The following is a 23814-nucleotide window of genomic DNA, read 5'->3' as shown; positions in this document are numbered from 1 at the left end:
TTGGCACAACTGTTTACATGCAGCCAAAGAATAAAGAATAAAACATAAAATTACATTAAGAAATAAAATAAATTAGTATAATTTGAAATTTAATATCAATTAATTGTTTTGTTTTTTTCTCACATTCTTGCTCATTCACTCCCCCCCCCCCCCCCCCCCCCCCACCCAGAGGTGATGGTTTAGAGGTTTGAGAGGGTGGGTTTGTGACCAGAGGATACTCAGTTCGATTCCCCATCAGACAGTAAAATCAGGAAGGGCTCTTGGTCAAGTTACTTCCGGTGTGCAGCTGAGTGCCTTAAATGGCAGCACCCTGACTGGATGTGTGTGAATCAGTGAATGTGAGGCATCACTGTAAAGCACTTTGAGTGTCTGTATCAGATGGAGAAGCATTGTAGAATTGCAGTCCATTTCGCAGCTCTCACTCCGCCTGCACCGAGGGGTCTAAGGTGTCTTGTTTAACAGTTAATGTGTTGTCGTTTCCACAGCGTGAGGCCAAGCGGCGACACAGAGAAAATTACTCTGTGCTCCACAGCATTAACCTGCATGTGTCTCTCTTTCACACACACACACACACACACACACACACACACACACACACACACACACACACACACACACACACACACACACACACACACACACACACACACACACACACTGTGCATGTGCCTGCTGGAACATATTGCCTCTCCATCTGCGTACGTGTGTGTGTCTGAGGTCATGGAGGCAGTCAGCAGTTTTAGCGTTCCTGTCTGTGGTGCTAAATTCAATCTTCTGCACATTCTTTGTCCTGGACTGGCTCAGTGTTTACCTCCCACTATCAGACTGGTGAGCCATGCTGCTCACGTGCACGCATGGAAACCTGATCCTGAGTGTTTGAGCACTTACAGTAAAGCTGAAGCTGATAAACGGGAAGGAAAGATGATTCTCTGGTAACATCAATGCTTTGCAGACTCTGTGTTACAACATCGCACAAAGCTTCTGCGATCGATGCTGTGTGAAGCAGCTTGTTTTAGTCTCTCAGACAGAGACAGACAGACAGAGAGACACTCACAGTGTCTAATTAATATGTTGCAGGGTGTGTCTGTATATAAGAAAACAGAGTCTGTCAGATTTTCTCCTCCTTAATAAAAAAACTTGTCCTCAATTCATATGGATCAGACTGAGTTCTGTTAGTGCTGTGAACATCAAAATTAATTAAAAATTCTAAAATAATCAGTCTCCCCGAAGGACTACACTTGTGTCAGTGGGACATTAGCATCGATAATTGTAGGCTGAAATTAAATGTTCACTTTTTTCTTAAATGTGGACCTAAATAGCTATTTTAGAAATCAGTTCAAACTGTTCAAGAGACATTTTCAGGTCATGACATTATAAAATTGACCTCCTCTGGCTGGATGCCCATCAAGTGACTTATTACAGGAACATCCACACATCCAAACCCTGAACTTGTTACTTTTAAAGCAAATATTGTAGCTGCTCCTTGTGATTGCTGAAGTTGTTGTAGCAAAATATATTCTATATGTATTTTTAATTATATATTCATTAATTTATTCATTGTAAACCCATGTACCTCATCAAATCCTTTGACTGTCATGTTAAGTTGATGCAAAAAAACAAAAAAACAATTTCTAAATAAAAAAACAATTCAGTCTCAACAAAATCAAGTAAAAAATTCAAAATCTTCCCATATAATAATAATAATAATGCTAATTATTAATGTTGCTGTTAATAACAATAGTAATAATAGGGTGGCATGGTGACTTAATGGTTAGCACTGTTGCCTCACAGGAAGAAGACCCTGGGATCACTTTCCGCCTGGCCCTTTCTGTGTGGTGTTTGTATGTTCTCCCTGTGTATGTGTGGATTCCCGCCAGGTCCTCCGGTTTCCTCCTACTTCTGAAGACATGCAGGTTACATGAATTAGTAACTTTAATTGATTGTGCTTGTTTGTCTATATGTGTAAGACTGGCGTCTTGTCCTCGCCCTATGATTGCTGGGATAGACTCCAGTCCCACCGTGACCCTTGATTGGCGTAAGCAGGTATAGAAAATTAATGAATTTAGAAGGGCTATAAAGACTAAAACAAACAATTTAAAAAATAAAGAAATAAATCTCTGATCATTCATATAGCATACGGTCTTGCCAAAATTAATTTGTACTGGCTTTCTCTGTGGCTGGCCCCAGACTTTGGAACGCTCTGCCCCTCCATGTCCGAACAGCCCCCACAGTGGAGTGTTTTAAGTCTTGTCTGAAGACCCACTTTTATTCTCTGGTTTTTAACACTGCGTGAGTTGTGTGGTCCTCTGTTTTATTGGTTTTGTTTTATTTTGGTAGATTTTATTGGTTTTATCTTTTGCATGCTGTATGTATTTATTTATTTATTTATCTTGCACATTTTAGTTATTTTTATTGTTAATTTTCTTATTTTGAATTTATTTCTTGACTACTGGGGTTTTATCTATGGTGATTCTACTGTATGCGCAGCACTTTGGAATGTTTTTGTTGTTAAATGTGCTATATAAATAAAGTGGATTGGATTGGATTGGACAATATAAAACCCAAATGTTACTTTATTTAAATCATCATCAAATTGTTAGTGTTACACTGACAAGCAAAGCAAGCCTCCTTTCTTCAGCACCTCTATCTCCTAAATCCCATGGAAACCAGTGTAAAAATATGGCACAAGCTGGAGTTATGTATTTATAAAGTTTATTAAAATCTTTTCCATTAGGTTTTTTTAAAAAAAAAAGTATTTAGTTTTTGATTTTAATAGTTTCACTGAGTTTGATGTATAAATATGCTCTCTGTGTGTACAAGTAGAGTGTAAGCACATCTGAATATTGTGCTGTATCAATTCTCTGTCTACTGCTCGACTATTGACGCCTTTACGGTGTCAAATCTAGAACGTAATCACGGTCTCACTGGGGAGGCCAAGATTTTGTTGTCAGTGTAATCAAAAGTTTGCGGCAACTTGTTTGCAACATTGCGTCGTTATGGAGGTGAGTTCCACCAAAATATGTATTTAGGTGTTTATCTAAGATAATTGTGAGTCTTTAATGTGAGTTTAAAAAAAATCGTGTTGCTGTTAGGGTTGTGTGTCGGGAACTGGTTAGTTTCAGGTATCGTTAAGAAATGATTCAATCCATCAACATCAATAGCCTTTTTGCTTAACGATTCCCTTATCGGTCCTTCAGAGTGGCCCTTGTTTTTGGGGGTGTTTGTCAGGAAAATGATAATTTCTCTACATTGATTACAGGCCCTGGAGCGGGTCTGTAATCAACTGTTTCTGCAGTATGGCTTTGCTTTGAACCTTGAACCAATGAAGCAGTGCTTTGATCTTCGATCTGCTGCTTTGTTGGTTCTTTGTTTTATTTCACTTTATCTTAATTTTTCCACGCTAAAACCCTAAACAGCATATGTCTGTGAGTAATATTTACCTTTTTTTATGTTAAACCAACCTATTATGGTCTTCTGAAACAGTTGATAGATGTATTTTATAACTTAAAAACAGGGCTGATGCTAACACGCTAGCATGTCTATGGCATTTTCAATGTTAAAGTTAGCATTAAACTGAGCCATTATCAAGCCTCCGTCCCCAGCGTGCAAAGGATTCTGGGATACTCTAAAACCGTCAATAGCAATGGGCCGGCAGTGCTCCTGACCACACCTCCTCACATGGGTGCACATATGAGCAGAAAAATAGCAGCTATTTTAACAGTGTGGGTAGAAACTGCACTGTCTGCTTCTGTATGCCTGTTATCAGATGTGTTTATCAGCATAGCTGATTACCAATAACCAGATTACAAAGTACTGTGACCAATTAACTGACTTGGGGGGAGCAGGTTTCTGTCATCAGTAGTGGTGCCCATGCCTTTTTTAATAGCTCATGAAGAAAAGACAAAAGCACATAAATTTTCCTTTTATTCCATTGTTAATATCTGCTTTCTATGACATCACAAAGGTCTGATGCTGGAGGAAAGCTATTAGCTCTGAGTGCATGTACAAGATTTATCTGTCAGCTAACTAATCAATTACCTAATCATTTCACCTAGACTAACATCTATAGTAATTTCTGGTTGTGTGTGTGTGTGGGTGGTTTGTGCTCAAGCAAAGTGTGACTGAAAGTACAGACAGACATGCTGCATGAAAGAATAAGGGGACGTCCCTGTGCTCTTACTGTCTGACTTATGAATAGCACGATGTGTGGTAGCCATAGACACGCACACGTATGCTCAAGGGCCATGTATGCTGTAAGGTGAGTGTGTGTGTTCCAGGAGAGCGCATATAAATATATGACACACACGCACACACACACACACACACACGCGTGTGCGCGCGCACACACACACACACACACACGACTTATTCCTCCCTAATGCTGCTGCATTAGCTACTTGATCTGCTTCTAATGTCCCATTAGTGGTTCCATACATGCAGGGTCACACCTTACAACGATGATGTCATACTTTACATTTGGAAGTGACTGTGGGGAGCAATGATTTTTACTAAAACATGCTGTGAAACAGCTGCACACTTTCACAATGGACAGAATCTTAAGGTGACATAATGTGAGTTTAACTGTAAATGAGTGAGTGAGAGAAATTGAAAGTATTGAATAGAGAGAAACATCCTGCTGTGCGGTTTCATGTCAGTTTGCTTGTCTGTTGCAGTGCACCAAGTGGCACTACTCATTCTGCTGATGGCATGACCTCACCAGGATGCATGACATCATCAAAATGAGTTGGCTAGTGATGTCACCACAGAAATTCCGCACTCGGTGACACTACTAGTCCAAAAGAGCAAAGCTCATTGGTGACCAAACGTCAACGGACTAACAACAAACCTTTCAGCACTGAAACTAAAATGGCAAAATGCCGTTTTTGACTTATGTGAAATCTGAATGAGTCCACCCCTCCCTTTTTATTAAACTGATAATTCCATCATTTTGTATGACTCCATATTAAAAGGGTGTATAATGAGGACGGAGTGATTAAAATCTAGTGAACTTTGACATCTTACTTTCTTCAAACCACAACCACCAACTGCAGAGTTTGCTAGGGGCACATATAGGTGGTCTGCAAACTTAGGATGTACACAGGAGTGTGTGACCCAAAAAAGTTAGGGACCCATTGGTTTAAGGCCACTCCTTCCACAGGAAGGTTTACTTTTGCCGATTCTCCCAAAGCCAAACTCTTGTTGATTTGAGCACTGGATTCTTTTTGTGAGTAACAAACTGAGCAAAAAAACATTAAATTACGTGAAAACTCTTGGACTGAACATGAGCTATGACTTTGGTTTGTGGGATTTATATGTTTCAAATATTAAACCAGTTTTTGCTACTGTATGACACTATATTCAGCTTACAACATTGTGGCCCAATCTAGGATATGCATCTCCAACTCCCCACAAAATCAATCAATCAATTTTCAATCAATTTTTTTATATAGCGCCAAATCACAACAAACAGTTGCCCCAAGGCGCTTTATATTGTAAGGCAAGGCCATACAATAATTATGTAAAACCCCAACGGTCAAAACGACCCCCTGTGAGCAAGCACTTGGCTACAGTGGGAAGGAAAAACTCCCTTTTAACAGGAAGAAACCTCCAGCAGAACCAGGCTCAGGGAGGGGCAGTCTTCTGCTGGGACTGGTTGGGGCTGAGGGAGAGAACCAGGAAAAAGACATGCTGTGGAGGGGAGCAGAGATCGATCACTAATGATTAAATGCAGAGTGGTGCATACAGAGCAAAAAGAGAAAGAAACAGTGTCTCCATATCCCACAAAAAAAAAGTCTGTGCCTGCATCCGTACATCCATCCATTATTGATCCTGGAGTGGGTCACAGTTGCAGCAGGTTTTTTGAATGGTAGCCCAGATATCCCTCTCCCACTCACATCATCCAGATGCTCCAAGGGGATCCCCAGGTAGATGGAATATGTAATTACTCCAGCATGTTATGGGTGTATTCCAGAGCAATATAACATTTTTTTATGGCAGACAACACAACCTCCAATTTGAAGGTGCTGATTCTCCCAACTGCTTTGCAGCTGCAAACCATCTCAAAGGACCCATGAGGTCATTAGATTGTTATAAAATTTCCTAAACATGCAAGGATGTCTATGGTCTTGTATGGTTTTGTATTCATGTTTTGAAGTGAAGAAAGAACAGAGAAAGAGGTGATTGATTTCTTTATTTATCCACAGAGGCATTTCTGCTTCTTCCTCTCTTTGATAATTCTGATCACCCATACTGGTGATTACAAGCTGATCAGACAGTAACAACTGTTTTATCACTCCTTTTTGATTTATACATTTTCAGTTGAACCTCTAATTCGCAGAACAGCTGAAGTCACTATATTCCATCTGCCCACACAATAACTAGCATGTGTTTCTGTGGATGTTACACCAAGTAAGTGACTGCTGAGGACCACTGGTGCCCATGCTTATATACATTTCATAGCTTGAAGCAGATGAGAGTCTATGAGTCCTTTTGGATGGGACCCCAGTCTGATTCATGTTACTTCTCCAGCCAAGGCCACTCCCCATTTACAGCTGAGTGGACTTGGACAATGCAGATAAAATGTATTTTCCATGGACATAGACCTGAATCTAGACCTGAATCCGACTGAGCATCTCTAGAGAGATCTGAAAATGGCTGTGCACCAACGCTCCACATCCAACCTGATGAACCTGAGAGGTGCTGCAAAGAGGAATGGGCAAAAATGCCCAAAGATAGGTGCCCCAAGCTTGTGGCATCATATTCAAGACTTGTGGCTGTAATTGCAGCCAAAGGTGCATCAACAAAGTACTGAGCAACGGGTGTGAATACTTATGTACGTGTGATTTCTCAGTTTTTTTATATTTAATAAATTTGCAAAAAAAAAAAAAGAATTCATTTGTTCAATTGTCATTATGCGCTGTTGTGAGAAGAATTTTGAGGAAAAAATGAATTTACTGGCTGTAACTTAAAATGTGAAAAAATGAAGCACTGAATACTTTCTGGATACAATGTAATTGAATTTATATATATATATATATATATATATATATATATATATATATATATATATATATATTTAAATAAAAGCCTCTTTCATCTTAAATCACAAGTGACCAAAATATATAAAAACAGTTTGAAATGACTGATTATACAGTAAGCTGCTTACCTTAGCCACTAGCTGGTGTTGCTGCCCTTTGAGTGATTACAAATATATTTAAGTAGTTACTACATTTTTAGATAAACATTGAGTTAAACATGTAAATATCAACATATTAAACATGTAAATATTTAACTGAGGTCAATATTCATAAATAGTTTACTTCATTAACTTTTTACACCTACTTACTCCAATAAAGGGTCATGGGGGGTGGGGACTGGAGCCTATCCCAAGAATCAAAGGGTGATAGGCAGGATGATTTTTTTGCGAGTATCTATTTAAATGTTCAACTAAATATTTATGCTTGATGACTTTATTTCTATGTTCAGATCTAAACAAGTCTGCTCTGTGCACCAATCACATCTGACTGAAGCTATATAGAGCCGTCATTTCTTAAACAAGGCCCCTGTAAAGGCCACCACACACACACACACACACACACACACACGTGGATGTATATGACTGGTTGGTTTGAGTCACCTGATGGATTTTAAGGGCCCTGTCCCACTGGCGTTTAGGAGGATTTGCGGATGGAATGCGCACAAAAGTGGCCCACATCCGCCAAACAACCGCAATAACCGTGTAACATTCCTGTATGAGTCGGCCGCCATCCGAACACGTCCGTGATCATCCGCAGAGGCACGCATGTCCACAGCCAGGATTTTTGAGCGGCTCAAAAATCCTGCTGTGGATGAGATCCTCATCACTGCCTGAACACATACTGAAGACATACGCAGCACATACACAACCAATATATATCTGCAACCGACGGGTTGGCACGGCTTGGCGGCGGCCGGGACAGCGTGCAAAACAGATATGACGGCCAGCACGGCCACATAACGGACGCAAATGGTATGTTGCGCATGCAGACTAGAGCATGACACGAAGTGGATTTTCACTCCCATCCCATCCCGCTCCCAGAAAAAAAATTCCACCCTGTCCCAATCCTGGACTGGAGTAAAAAAAAAAAATCCCATCCCGTCCCACTCCTGTAAAGATGACTCCCAATCCCATCCCGCTCCCACTCAAAATCAGTCCCACTCCCATCCCACTCCCATATATCTCGCGCCGTGATGATCAATCAGGGACTGAATATGTAGTGACGTGGAGATGTCTGGAGTTTGACTGAAGATGTGAACATGTCCTGTCTCTGGTAGCAGCCTGTGAGCAGGACTTATGTCTCTTTTGTCCTTTATTTCACAATTATGACAGAGTTTTTGGAGCGAGCAGCAGCACCACAGCAGCAGGAGCGGAGTTTCTTTTTCTTTTTATGTTACGTGCGCGCGCAAGCAAATCGTCCATGGAGATTATTTTACTTATTAACTACACAGATGTATAATAAAACAAATGGTGACTGGTTTCTAAACACAATTATGATAGAGTTTTTTGGTGGAAGAGCGAGCTGCAGCAAGCAGCGGAGTTTCTTTTTTTTTTATTGTTTACATGTGCGCGCGTGAACGGGACAGTTGGTCCTCAAACTGGGTCCTGCAGAGATGGAAGGACCGCTGAAAACAGCCGTCATCCAGACTCAGCTCCTGCAGCAAATAATGATACTCTCTGTATTGGGAGCTTTTCACAACAACTCGCTCCGTGTGATCAAGGTCTGTCATGTTAACTTGACCGACAACCGGAGCCTGCGAGCAGAATGGAAGCTCCTCCTATTTGATGACGCACCAGGGTGAATTTTCACAGCAAAAGCAGAGCGACACACCGGGCGAAGGAGGCGCGTCCGTCGCCACGCGACCCCCGCAAATTTGTAGCGTCTGATCACGCCCGGTCTGAACACGGCATTAAATAGATGAAAATCATCATCTATTTTTGGCATTCCCGCTCCTGCCCACTCCTATTCATTTTTATTCCAGTCCCATCCCAATCACGGGATTGATAAAATTTTGACTTCCATCCCATGGGAATCCTGCAGGAATCACGTGGCCCATGGGAATTCCCGAAAAATGTCATCCTCTAATGCAGACAGAGTGGGCACGGATGGAGTGAGTGCATCACGGCCACTGTGCCCCTCATCGGGGCGCCTCCGCGGTCGCCTTCGCTTCTGTTCCCTGTTATATCCGCTTTTCTTCCTCATGTATTCGCTGATCCACCCCCGGGACATTTGTCATTTCCGCCCACCTTTGTTGCGGACGCTCAGCTTTTGTCTCCTCATTTCATGCGCAAATCCTCCTAAACGCCAGTGGGACAGGGCCCTAAGGTTCTGCTACTAGCCGAGAAAACTGTTCACAGACTGGCACCTCCCTACTTAGCTGATCTATGTACCGGCCGGGCTTTGCATTCACAGGATGCAGGACTACTTTGTGTCCCTAGGGTGAATAAAAGTCTGCAGGTCATAGAGCTTTCTCTTATCATGCCCCTGCTCTGTGGAATGATCTCCCTGCATCAATAAAACAGTCAGATTCTGTGGAGACTTTCAAGTCCAGACTTAAGATGCACTTGTTTTCTCTTTCGTATGGCTAGCATACTGGCATAGAATGCTTTTTATTTATTTATTCTTTTATTTGTGCTTTTTAATCTTTTTATTTATTTTGTTTTTTGAATTGTTTTGTGTGAAGCACCTTGAGGCGACTCTGTTGTGATTTGGTGCTATATAAAATGAATAAAATGAAATTCAATTGAAAATGTGAACCAATGACTTACGTAGACACATGAATGAAGTAACTGATGCTGTTCAACAAGTTAACATGAGAATTAATAATTCAGTTAGTCACTTGTACAGTGATGCCTGTATAAAAGCCAAGGTTCTGTTGAGTATTTTTTTATCCTGGTGTGAAATAAGATTTATTATACTTTTAAACAAAATCTAATTCCTGATGATTGTGGTCCTGTGCTCCTGGATATCATGATGTCAACATGAGATTTGGCTCTGATTTGTTTCTGTATCATCCACTGATTGGATCCGATATGCCTACAAACTATTTAATGCATGACTTTGCAGCAACTTGATGTTTTTCATGGAGGTTTGCCTGGAAATTACTCAGTGTGATGTCATGTTGCTTACATTACGGTTCACTAGTTATCCATGGGAATACGAAAAATATATTACTGACTGAAAAATTGGGCCTAGAATTACAAGGAGCGGTGCCAATAGCTGTTTTAACAGTGCTGAAGTTGTTTATAGTGGTTTGAGGACACAAGTGATGTCAATATTGATGTGGTCATTTGTTTTATTCCTTGTGATGATAGAAATTGTGCTACAAATGTTTAAATGAAATGAGATTTTCTTTTTACCCTTACGTTGACTGCTTACAAACATTCATTTACCATGAAGAGTTTATGCATAAACAGTTTCATTTTGCTTACTTATAATAAGACAAACAAATAAGCCAAGAAATCGTGCACACCAGTTAATTTTCCCACACACTCTGAGTGCTTCGTGGGAGCTCTAGTCAGGAGTTATACAGATTGAGGGACTGCCAATCCAAATCTCAGGGCCCCTTCACACATAGTACGAATGTGGTTGAATTGCACATGAATTGCCATGAAGCAGGAATCATATGCAAAATGTGTAAAATCATAGCTGCTTTCAATGCCTTGTACATCTGTTGCTACAACTATTTGTGCACATCATCGGCTGAAAGACAGAGTGTGCGCTGTGAGAGCCCATCAAACCCTCTTGCAGCAGGTGTTGACCAAATTCCAGCTGACACGCAAGAACATCTAACACCGCTCGCATGGCACTTTTGCACTATTAGCATGACAACAGTCAGCAGACGATCACTTTCGAGCTGGATGTGAAATTTGTCGAAGTGCCCTATGAGTTTGGCTTTGCAAACAGCAACACACATGTGGGTTGCATATGTATCGCAATTATGCAATATGCACATGTGCGTGTGTGTCGCCCCCCCCTCTCCCACTTCCTCAACACATGTGGTGTGCTGGTGGGGAGTGGGGCACACTTGCATAAAATGCTGATATATATGCTGTGCAGACATGACCACATGGGCCCCGACAGGCAGGTCAGAGTGCACACAGCACGGGGAGGTGCCTGTCAGCTGCTGACCACAGCCTCACACAACACAGACACAGTGACACGTTGGTATGTGCACTGAACTGATAGGGGCTGTGACCGCCGATAGGAGCGGCTGCGGAGATCTGTGGATCTGGACGTCCCAGCTGGAGAACACGTATCGTGTTTGGACTAACATGGACTAACAACTTTCCACTGTGATGTGCATATGTCTGCTTGCTGTCCTCACGTGGAAATACATAAAAACATATCTCGCTATTGTGACGGGCTGCAGCAGGCGATCTGAATGTTGTGTTTGTCTGACAGGACACATGTCGGGCCAGACATGTGCGCGGGCCTGGCCCGACACGCGTGTCCTGTGAGTGGTGCGCTGCTGGACCATATGACAAGCCAACAGTGACAAATACGCCACTTTCAGTCACGTATCAGCAGAAATATACCATAACAAATGCAGTTTGGTCAGTTATCATGGCGCTTTTTTCTCTTTTTAAAAAAAATATGTTTATCTGCTTGTTGATTTTAGCCATTTCATGCTCCTGTTATAAGACAGTGATTGTAGCACAGTGGTAAAGTTTCCGCCTGGTAATCAGAGCTTGCAGGTTTGAATCCCATTTACTTTTTATTTAACCAGGGTTATTTAACAGCAGGGTTCTGTATTGCGTCCCCTTTTATTGATATCAACCCAGTGATATTCACTAATTATACAGCTGGTTTATATTTTATTTTTCTCCACATTAGACGCAATGCGGTGCACCATGTCCCAGCTGCTCACACTGTGTTCCTTCTCGCACAACACCGTCACATGCATGATACCGTCACAGCGGGTCATGCACGCCTGCCTGTCAGCTTCTTTTTGTGGTTTGCTCTTATGAGCTGTTCTGCCATGATTCATCCTGATTTCTACTATGTGTTAAGGGGCCCTAACATACATTTGAGTTTCAAACCAGCTACTGAGAAAATCTGTGTGTATTGTCACAAAGGGTTTGTCCATTATACAACCCCCAAACACACAAAGTTGGGATGGAATGCAAAAAAAAAAAAAAAAGCAAAAAAACACAACCTGCAATGATTCATACATTTACTTTGACTTCTATTTCAGTGCAGATAGTATAAAACCCAATATATTTCTTGTTTTTTCTGGGAAAAAGTTCCTGCATTTAAGCACCACAACGCATTCTATAAAAAATGTTGGGACACTAAAGCATGGAATGTACCACTTTATAATCTTGCCTTCCTTCTCATCACACTTGAAAGACATTTTGGCAGTTTTTGTTTTTTGTGAAATAATGTTGTTTCCGTGTGCAAAGTAAAATAATATAAGCATCCAAAACAAAACTAAGATGTTTGGAAATGCTGTTGAAAATTCCTTGCTCTGTCAAAAAAGCACTTGGGAAAATTTTGAAGAAAACATTAAATTCCATATAATTTTGTCCTCATGCAGACCTCTGAACCCAGAGAAGTTGACCCCGGTCTGGGGAAGGTTAACGTAAGGCTTTGTTTCTGCACTATTGTTTAAAGGACATCTCACACATTTTTTAATGTCGCAGTTAGCAAGATAAAAGTACTCATGATTGTAAGTCTCTCCGCACATAATTAGTGATTGCTGATGTAGATTATTCCTCTCACTCTGAGCATTAGCGGGTGCATTTCTGGAAAACATCTAACTCTGCAATTCTCGGCATTTTTCAGCTTGTTGTTCCATCCAAAAATGAAGCTTCTGAGCTTTCGTTCAAAAGTGATGGCTTAGATTTACAGACAGGAGATGACACATTTCACCTTGTAACTCTTAACTTTCTCAGAGTGTCACAATTTGGAACCTAAAGTGTGGAGATGTGGTGTTTGTGTGGATGCTGGTTTACTGAAGCTGTGAACATGGGCGTGGGGACATCTCCATGATGCTGTTTTTAACAAACCTCCTGACACGGAGATAGATTTGTTACACTGGAAACTACGTGTTACAGGCGGAAGAGAACTAAAGGCGGTGCAGCAGCCGGCGATCGCGTGTGCGCGCTTTGATTGTGTGGAGTTTACACTTGGAAATAAAGCTACAGTGAGGAAAATAAGTATTTGAACACCCTGCGATTTTGCAAGTTCTCCCACTTAGAAATCATGGAGGGGTCTGAAATTTTTATCTTAGGTGCATGTCCACTGTGAGAGACATAATCTAAAAAAAAAAAAAAAAAAAAAAAAAATCTGGAAATCACAATGTATGATTTTTTTAAATAATTTATTTGTATGTTACTGCTGCAAATAAGTATTTGAACACCTGTGAAAATCAATGTTAATATTTGGTACAGTAGCCTTTGTTTGCAATTACAGAGGTCAAACGTTTCCTGTAGTTTTTCACCAGGTTTGCACACACTGCAGCAGGGATTTTGGGCCACTCCTCCATACAGTTCTTCTCCAAATCTTTCAGGTTTGGAGTTTCAGCTCCCTCCAAAGATTTTCTATTGAGTTCAGGTCTGGAGACTGGCCAGGCCACTCCAGGACCTTGAAATGCTTCTTACGGAGCCCCTCCTTAGTTGCCCTGGCTGTGTGTTTGGGGTCATTGTCATGCTGGAAGACCCAGCCATGACCCATCTTCAATGCTCTTACTGACGGAAGGAGGTTGTTTGCCAAAATCTCGCAATACATGACCCCATCCATTCTCCCTTCAATACGGTGCAGTCGTCCTGTCCCCTTTGCAGAAGAGCACCCCCAGAGTATGATGTTTCCACCCCCATGCTTCATAGTTGGGATGGTTTTCTTGGGGTTGTTCTCATCCTCTAAACATGGTAAGTGGAGCTGATTCCAAAAAGCTCTATTCTGGTCTCATCTGACCACATGACCTTCTCCCATGCCTCCTCTGGATCATCCAGATGGTCACTGGTGAACTTCAAATGGGCCTGGACATGTGCTGGCTTGAGCAGGGGGATCTTCCTGACCTGCAGGATTTTAAACCATGACAGCATCATGTGTTACTGATGTAATCTTTGTGACTGTGGTCCCAGCTCTCTTCAGGTCATTGACCAGGTCCTCCTGTGTAGTTCTGAGCTTTCTCAGAATCATCCTTACCCCACAAAGTGAGATCTTGCATGGAATCCCAGACTGAGGGAGATTGGCAGTCATCTTGTGTTTCTTCCACTTTCTAATAAATAATCATAACAGTTGTTGTCTTCTACCAAGCTGCTTGCCTGTTGTCCTGTAGTCCATCCCAGCCTTGTGCAGGTCTACAGTTTTGTCCCTGGTGTTCTTAGACAGCTCTTTGGTCTTGGCTACGGTGGACAGGTTGGAGTGTGATTAATTGAGTGTGTGAACAGGTGTCTTTTATACAGGTAACAAGTTCAAACAGGTGCAATTAATACAGGTAAAGAGTGCAGAATAAGAGGGCTTCTTAAAGAAAAATTAACAGGTCTGTGTGAGCCAGAATTCTTGCTGGTTGGTAGGTGTTCACAAGGGCGTAGGTTTGGTCTCAGCTTTGGTAGGGACAATACCACACACCCCACCCGGCCCCCCTGCTCACCACCATCACCCCCTAACCCACTCATACCATTAGACGCACAAGTACAGCATAATACATAACATATGACGACATAATGCTGAATAATTTAACACTTTATTTACAATATTAAGTGTGTAGGCAAACAAACAAATAGCTTAAATAACAAAATTGCACCCAAAATCACGAATCTATTCTATAGGCCTACACCTGAGAGAACAAGACAACAACAAAAAAAATACTTGTGGAGCTAACAAAAAAAAAAGTTTTTGCAAACAAGATGTATAATCTATTCTCTTCATCAATAATGCAGTTGTAGGTATCTGGCAACCTAATTTGCCAAAAAAAAAAAAAAAAAAAAGGGATTTCCAATGATATATATGGTGTATTACGGTAAACGTAAGCCTGTGATGTCATAACGCAGAGGAAAAACACGGAAGTTTCACACTAGTGCGCCGCTGATTCTCATTACCGTAAGTTCTCATGTAAGCCCTCACTCTGAAAAATTTCAACACTGACAGCAAGCCAAGAACCCGTGCTTTCCAACAGTATACTATATGTTGCATATATTACGGTAAAGCGCGTTCGGTGACTTTTGAAACGAGGGAAAAGTATGAAAAAGAGCGCAAAAGTGACAGAAAAGTACAGAGACAGACAGCAAACATAAATGTAGTATTTTTTGAGGAAAAGGCAGGGTGTTAGTGTCATTTGTGAAGGTGTGTGTGCGTGTTTGTGTGGGTGTGCAGTTTATTTTAAGTGTGGCGCACAGCATTGTTCGCAACCCCTCCCCCCCGCCCTTCTTGTTTTTCTGCACCGGAGCAGTGTTGCCAGATATGAAATGTGAAACTATCGTACCAAAACCTCAAAATTATCGTATTTTGGGAGAAATTATCGTACACAAACAAAACGCATACAACGTAGCTATTTTAGCGTTTTTTTTTTTAATTTACAAAGAATTTTATGTCACATTTTTAAACAGTAATTATAGTAATGGGGAAACTATGGCACAAAAAGAACGCAAATGCACTACCAGACTGTGAAGTAACACAAACATGTTAATTACCAGACTAGAAAGAGTCAAATTCAACCTCGAGGTCGCTGTCGTCATCCGATGCCATGGCCACTTGTGCAGATTTTGTTGAACACAGAAAAAATGTTGACACCTCCATAAGGAACTTGAACTTTTTTTTTATTTTTCTTGTATATATCTCTTTGCTCTTGTATTTTGTTCGTTTGTTATTGCATTTGTTGAAATACAGTTTTGGAAAAAAAAAAAAAAAAAAAGATGTTGTTGGTTGGGGAATCTTCCTGTCCTGTCCTGCAGAGATTGGATGGGAACTCATTCAAATGACTGTCCCGGCAGCCCAAAGCCAGCAGCAGCCCTGTGTGTGGTGTGTCTTTGATGCCGCCTGAGTGCAACGCCTGCAAAATGATTCTTGGGTGTCAGAGAGAGATGCGTGTTTGGGCAACCAACAGAAATTATCGTACATATTTGGGTTTTTTCCCATTATTGATCGTACATCGTACAGAGGGCAAAACTATCGTACAAATACGATAATTATCGTACATCTGGCAACACTGCACCGGAGCCACCCATCCTCTGCGCTCCGGGACCTCCCACTTTACAAATTAAGCACTGCCTGCCACGAGATGCGCTTTGTTTACGTCCATGTGAGAAGAACGTGAGCCAATGAAATTGCAACATCATTCTGGCACGTCGAAAACACAAAACGTGACGACTAAAATTATAGTATCGAGTTCGAAAAAAAATAGTGAATGATTTTGTTATATAAACAAAAATGCTAAATATTGGTAGGGACTATTTTGCCATCCCAAAATATTGGTTGTGACTTGTCCCTATGGTCCATATGCAAACCTACGCCCCTGGGTGTTCAAATACTTATTTGCAGCAGTAACATACAAATAAATGATTAAAAAAATCATACATTGCGATTTCTGGATTTTTTTTTTTAGATTATGTCTCTCACAGTGGACATGCACCTAAGATGAAAATTTCAGACCCCTCCATGATTTCTAAGTGGGAGAACTTGCAAAATCGCAGGGTGTTCAAATATTTATTTTCCTCACTGTACCTCTGGTGAGTCTGACATGTTCAGGATTTTACCCCTTTTGTGTTTTGTGGCAAGCTTTTTTTTAAACTTTGAGTGTGAATTGGGAGCTGGAATGTGTGTGTGCTGTGCAGCTGATGAGAGGCTCCTGCTGCTGTAAATGTCACCACTGTTTTTCCTCGGCAGCAGATTTTTTTTTTTTTTTTTAGATATTATTGATAACAACACTCATAATTAATCATACACAAACTGATCCTTGATCAGAGATTGTTATTGACAGGATGTGTTTATGGCTCATGGTTGCAGATGCACTGAATCTTCGCAGGGCTGCTGCTTTTACCGTGACTGCATCAAAATGAACAGGTTTCACTTAAAAACGAGTCATCATAACACGACATCACACTTATGTGAACATTGGAATTAATCTGTGCCTCAGTTCTTAATGTTACCAGCTACATTCCACTGAAGCACACGCTGAGACGCTTCTAATAGCTACGTCACCTATCGGAAACACATGACTACTTTGTTTACAGAAGTCTCCGTAGCTGTTTGCTGCGAATGCTGTATAGTTTGAAACCGGTCATGGAAGTGCACAAAGTAATCCTGGTGGATCATCAGATGGTCGCTAACAGCCTAAACCTAAATTGTTATTTCGGTGCGACATGTTCAATGCAGAGGACAAATTTCGTTGTATGTATATGTACAATGACAATAAAGGCTCTTCTTCAAAGATTCAGCTTTTTGTGGCAACTGCTATCACACCAAATCATGGTTACAGTCACCTCTTGGCATCACCTGTTTGAAATAACAATAAAAAAATGTTATGCCTTATTATCCTTATTATTTACCCTAAATTGACCTTGTCTCAGCTTTTTTATAATGTGTTGTTTTCCTGACATGTGGGAATGGGTGTTTTTTAAGAGATGAAATGAAGCTGACCAAAATACATCTCGAGTTCATGCTGTCTGCAGCTTTTTTTACCTCCGCCAAGGAGGTTATGTTTTCGGTCACGTCCGTTTGTTTGCTGGTTGGTTTGTTAGCAGGATTACTCAATAAATCCTCAATGGATTTCAGTGAAAGTTTTACCAGGGGTGTATCTTGGCCTAACTTAGAAGTTATTCAATTTTGGCAATGATCCGGAACACAGTCCGGATCCAGTAATTTTTTTTAAAGGATTCTTTATCATTGCAGGATAGGGCCAATTTCAACATTTTTGCATCTAACTTCATGAAGACAGGTCACAATGGCTGAACATAAATTAAGACATGACACAACAATAATTTAGCATTTGTTTCTCCTCGTTGAATAAACTTGTTATTAGAAAATAAAAAAAACTAGTGTAGTTCATGCAGTTTCTCTTTATAAATACATTTGCTGAAGATCTAAGGGTTTAACCCTCTGGGGCTGACGCTGTCGTATATGATGGCTGAGACCAAGCTTTACTAAATTATAAGTAACTTTTTAATGATATGAGATAGAAACTTACTTTTTTTTGCTGAAAAGTTAACTCCATGGACTTTCAAGCCACTGTCCACCATCTTTGTACTCCTCATAGAAGCTGTGTGATGACGTGAGCAATGTGTGTGTCCAATTGGAATTGGTTCACCGACACATGGTTTTCCAAAATCCAATCGTAGGGCAGATTCATTTCACGTGACACACCAAAGATTGTTTTTAGGAGTGATGTGTTACTAGTTTATTATAGTTTGCTGTGTGTTTTGAATAAATGTGTGTGGAAAATTATTTTCCACTTTACTTTTTCCTTTCTTATTTCTGATTGTAAACCTTTATTACAGTTACAAAAACACAACTATAGCATATATATATATATATATATATATATATATATATATATATATATATATATATATATATATATATATATATATATAGAAAGTACAGGTTGGCCTGAAAAAAAGAGACATAAAACTTGATTGTGGGATGCAGGGAGAGCTGTTAACAGCAATAATAAAACATTTATGCCAGGCGAGTGAACTGCCCAAAAAATGCCCTCGGACCCCAGAGGGTCCCTCGGACCACTGAATCTGAAACATGACGGTGGATGCGTGAAACGACATGGAATAAGTCTCTTTGCCAAAGAGAATTCCATGTGACGTCAGTGACCCTATGGCCTTGGCAGAGGTTTGCGCTCCCCGAGTGCTTCTAGTTTATTTATTTGCTTTTCCATAATGTTCCCACATTTTTTGATTTGGGGTTGTAAATGTGGTCTATGATCCAAAATGTCTTTCTACCATTTCTGTGGAGATGCAAAAGAGGTCTGTATTCATAACAAATACTAAAAAACATAATTCTGCACATGTATCCGTCATGTGCAAAATTATGCTTCCTGTGAACAACCTGAAATATATACATTTTTTAAAACAATTATGGTTACAGTTAGATTAAGGACAGTTTTAGTGACATTCATGACATTTTTCATAATTCTTGGTGCATGTCTAACACAGATGCTGAACCATATCTTCTGCATTCCCATAGCGATCATGTCAAATGTGTTGCTATGTGAATGACTTAGATTGAAACCAGGCTGATAAATGTGAGTTAAATCAATATCAAACTGCAGCTTAAGTGTCATGTACTGACAGGAGGCAGTCACCAATACCAGCGTGTGTGATGTAATGAATGTGGTTTCCACGGTGATGATGCATGTATAGTACAAATACTAACGTGCAATAACGTAGGGTGTTGACGAGGTGATAATAATAACATCACATCATAACCACTAACATGCTGATAATATCACAGAGCAGCCATCCAGCGGGAAGCTAATCAGCAACAGCTGTTTCTAAGGTCATGACCCCACCCACCCAGAAAGGTAAGCGCACACACACACACACACACACACACACACAGTCATACACTTTGAAAAGCCGGTGTGCACAGATTATGACGACAGCGTTCTGTACTCAAGTTGAACTCGACATTTGGTGTTAATTGTTTACATCTGTACCTCCTTAAATCTGCCTGCTTGATCTCTGGCTGATTAAGAAATAATCACTTTTGACTCTCTGATCTGGAGAAGATTCAAACACTAGCCCTGTGAGTGGGGTTAAGCAGCTCACACACGGAGTTATTCCACAAACAGCACACAGGAGATTTGAAAATAGCAGAACAAAAAAAAATCCACAAAACAAACCAACATAATGTAAACATGGAGTAATTTTGTTCTCTGCGGTTTGTATCAATGTTTTCTAACTCGGTCTTTGAGGGCAGTGCCACTGAGAAGCTGAAGGCTTTATCTCTGTAAAGTCGTCATGCTTTTGGACTTCATTGCTTATTTAACACATCAGCTTTTGCACTTGTGCAGAAGCTGAAAGTAAAAAAAAAAAAAAAAAAAAAAAGCTCCTTTACCTTTGGCAGCCTCTCAGGGTCCCCGGGGTGCCGAGGTATGACCTTCTGCAGCCTCTGGAAACCATAGTCTATAGTTGGCTCATTCAAGGCTGTGAAAGACAGAGAAGAGGATGATACAGTGAAAAGGTGAAGAAACTGATTTTTTTAAAGCTCTGCAGCAACAGGAAGGTTCCTACAGATTTGCAGCACCTTGTGTATTGGCCCCTATGACAGTTGGATTAACTGTGGCATCCACTGCTGGGTATGAAAACTGACCAAGATGCAGCTGTTTCAGCATAGAAATTCTTGAATGGGTGGAACTACCAAGACCTATCTCCTGTAGTGCTTTTAAAAGTAAGTTACAAACTGTTCAGTCTGTTTTTAGTTGTCATGTCAGAGGTCCACATTATCAGCAAGCAGCAGCAGCAGCTCCTTTCCCCTTAAAGCAACATGCAGGGAAACAGATGGTTTCTTAGAGAACGGAGGATTGTTTTTTGTAGGATCTATCATCTCAGCGTCTATGGCTGGACTACCCAATTTGGTGCCTGTGTACCTTGTTTCGTCCCACTTTCCCTTTGTTCTGGCATACCACACCAATTCACAAGCTCTTTTTACATTAAAAAACTACTGTTAAACAGATCATTGGAATGGTATTTTTATTATTTTTCATTCATTTTTTTTTCTATCCCCACGTGTTTCAATTAAGGGTCACACACACACACACACACACACACACACACACACACACACACACACACACACACACACACACACACACACACACACACACACACACACACACACACACACACACACACACACACACACCTATGGTAAATTTAGAGTCACCAGTTCACCGAACCTGCATGTCTTTGGATGTGGGAGAAAGCCAGAGCACCTGAAGAGAACCCATGCAAGCACTGAGAGAACATGGAAATTCCACACAGAAAAGGACCATGTAGGAAGTGCCACCCACTAATCTACCATGACACCTTTATTATTTTTGAAATTAGATTTAAAATGTTAATTTTCTCCCAAATATAATAAATATAACTGTGTGAGATTCTTTTGTTGTTGTCCTTTTTGTTCAGGGTCAGAGTGGATGTGGTATGGATCTGCATGTTGATTTGGCACACATTTTATGCCAGATATGCTTTGTAATGTAACTCCTGATGTACACAGAGAATAAGGTAAAAGTGACCTTTGAACCAGGCGGGCTGCAGTCTATCCCCACAGTCATAGAGCGTGAGGTGGTGTACACCCTCGACAGGATGCCAGTCTGTCACAGGGCCACATACAGACAAACAAATACATTCACATACACACACACACACACACACACACACACACACACACACACACACACACACACACACACACACACACACACACACACACACACCTGCAGACAATTTAATGTTTCCAAGCCACCTATCCTGCATGTTTTGGATGTGGGAGGAAGCCAGAGCACCTGGAAGAAACCCAAGCAAACATGGGGAGAACATGCAAACGTCACACAGAAAGGTCACAGGTGGGAATCGATACCTATGACCATCTTGCTGTGCGGCAACAGTGCTAGCCACTAAGCCACTGTGCGGCAAGTAACTGCAGTGTAATGTCTGTAAATGCATGTAATCAACATTTATTTTTGGACTGTGGCCCAACATCCAGATTTATTTATGAACCCTGAAAGGATCGAGTTTGGGTCTCTGGTTTGTGGTTGCTGTTGACTACGCATATTATAAAAAGAGACCCAGGGATTAGTGTTATTCTACTAAAAAGTATGAGCCCATTGAAATGCACAAGTTATGTCTCAACACCGGTATCCTAAATAGTTTACAATCAAACTAGCCCCACTGTATAAGACAGATTGTAATATATCCGACCTGAGATGCATTCTTTCCTCAGCATGCAACAGTGAATCATGGTGATGGCAGCATCATGCTGTGGGGATGTTTTTCAGTGGCAGGAACTGGGAGACTAGTCAGGATTGAGGAAAAGATGAATGCAGCATGTACGGTGCATCTGGAAAGTATTCACAGCACTTCACTTTTTCCACATTTTTTATTTTTATGTGACATTCATTTTTCATCAAACCTCTACACACAATACCCCATAATGACAATGTTAAATTTTTTTAATTTGCTTTCTTTAGATATTTTTTTTGCAAATTTATCTAAAAAAAAGAGCAATTTCTCACATCTGCCAATCTGGATCTGGATCACCTCCAAAATTCAGTGGAGCCTTCCAAGGCTGTGGTGCAAATTTGGTGGAAATCCGTGAAGTAGGTTTGACATAATCCTTCAAAGCCTATATAAAGTGAAACCTGATCCAGAGTTCGGATCATGTCCAAAATTTAATCAAGTCTTCCTTTGCCTAATATCTATCTGTATTTTTGACTTAATCTTACTAACAGTCAGACAGACAAATAAATAAATGCTAATGATTTCATGTTGGATGCGTTTCAACAGCAGGAACTGGGAGACTAGTCAGGTTGAGGGAAAGATGAATGCAGCAATGTACAGAGACATCCTCGATGAAAATCTGCTCCAGAGCACTCTTGACCTCAGACTGGGGTGATGGTTCACCTTTAAGCAGGACAAAGACCCTAAGCACACAGCCAAGATATCAAAGGAGTGTCTTCATGACAACTCTGTGAATGTCCTTGAGTGGACCAGCCAAAGTCCAGACCTGAATCAGATTGAACATCTCTGTAGAGATCTGAACATGGCTGTGCACCGACGCTCCCCATCCAAACTGATGGAGCTTGAGAGGTGGTGCAAAGAGGAATGGTTCAAACTGCCCAAAGATAGGTGCACCAAGCTTGTGGCATCATATTCAAGAAGACTTGAGGCTGTAATTAGTGCCAAAGGTGCATCAACAAAGTATTGAGAAAGGCTGTGAATACTTATGTACACATGATTTCTTTTTTTTTTTTTTTGATAAATTTCCAAAAATGTCATTTCATGATGTCATTATGGGGTGTTGTGAATAGAATTTTGACAGAAAAAAATTAACTCCATTTTAGAAAAAGGCTGTAACATAACAAAATGTGGAAAAAGTGAAGCACTGTGAATACTTTCTGGATACACTGTATAAGAAATATTTCAACTGACCACAACAAATAGACCACCAAGTTACCTCATTACTTATAACTTTCCATCATAACTACTATGGCTAGTTGGCAATGGGACTACCTGGTTATGGGGCTACTTGGTAATGGGACTAGCAGAGACCGGGCTTCTTGGAAATGGAACCATTTGGTAATGCAGTTACTTGATAATGGGGCTAATTGATATTCATGCTTGGTAAAGGGATACAGGGCTACTTGGCTCTGGTTGGTTTGGGGTTAGTTCGCACTTGCTCTAGTTGACTGTGAATTCATTAAATAATCTTGCCTGCACCTGTCTTCCCTTACTGTCAGGTTTAATGGTATGAAGTGGTTGGACACAAATGCAGGATTCAGATATTAGAGTTAATGTTGGTTCAGGCTGGGTTCAGTACACAAAAAGGCAGGCCTTAATAAGCAACACTAGCTGAAGTCGCATTAAGCGGAGACAGGATTCAAAAAACAGGCAGACTGATCAAAAACATGGGTAAGCAAAAACAGGACTAAATACTCAGAAGACAAACACTTGAAAGAGGCACAGAGCACAACAATCTCACAACTAGGTGAGGAAAAGGTGCATCTAATCATGAGGGAGTGATTAGGAGGAAATGAAGGACAGGTGAGGAGGAAGGATCTGGAAGGGGCATGGCAAGCAGGAAGGAAGACAGGAGGGAA

At 40.8% G+C, this 23814-nt stretch overlaps 1 protein-coding gene across 2 annotated transcripts in view; it reads right to left on the bottom strand.

The window, feature by feature from the left end:
• The window catches only part of LOC117517183 (transcription factor COE1-like), a 284424-nt gene that overhangs the window by 18214 nt on the left and 242396 nt on the right, over positions 1–23814 (bottom strand). For both annotated transcript variants that reach the window (XM_034178112.1, XM_034178113.1), the window contains exon 11: positions 20052–20140. In XM_034178112.1, coding sequence (XP_034034003.1) covers positions 20052–20140 — 89 coding nt within the window. The remainder of the gene's footprint in view (positions 1–20051; positions 20141–23814) is intronic.

This window comes from Thalassophryne amazonica, chromosome 9, assembly GCF_902500255.1.
Source record: "Thalassophryne amazonica chromosome 9, fThaAma1.1, whole genome shotgun sequence".
NCBI classification, from domain to species: domain Eukaryota; kingdom Metazoa; phylum Chordata; class Actinopteri; order Batrachoidiformes; family Batrachoididae; genus Thalassophryne; species Thalassophryne amazonica.
This window is presented reverse-complemented; position numbering and strand designations above follow the sequence as displayed.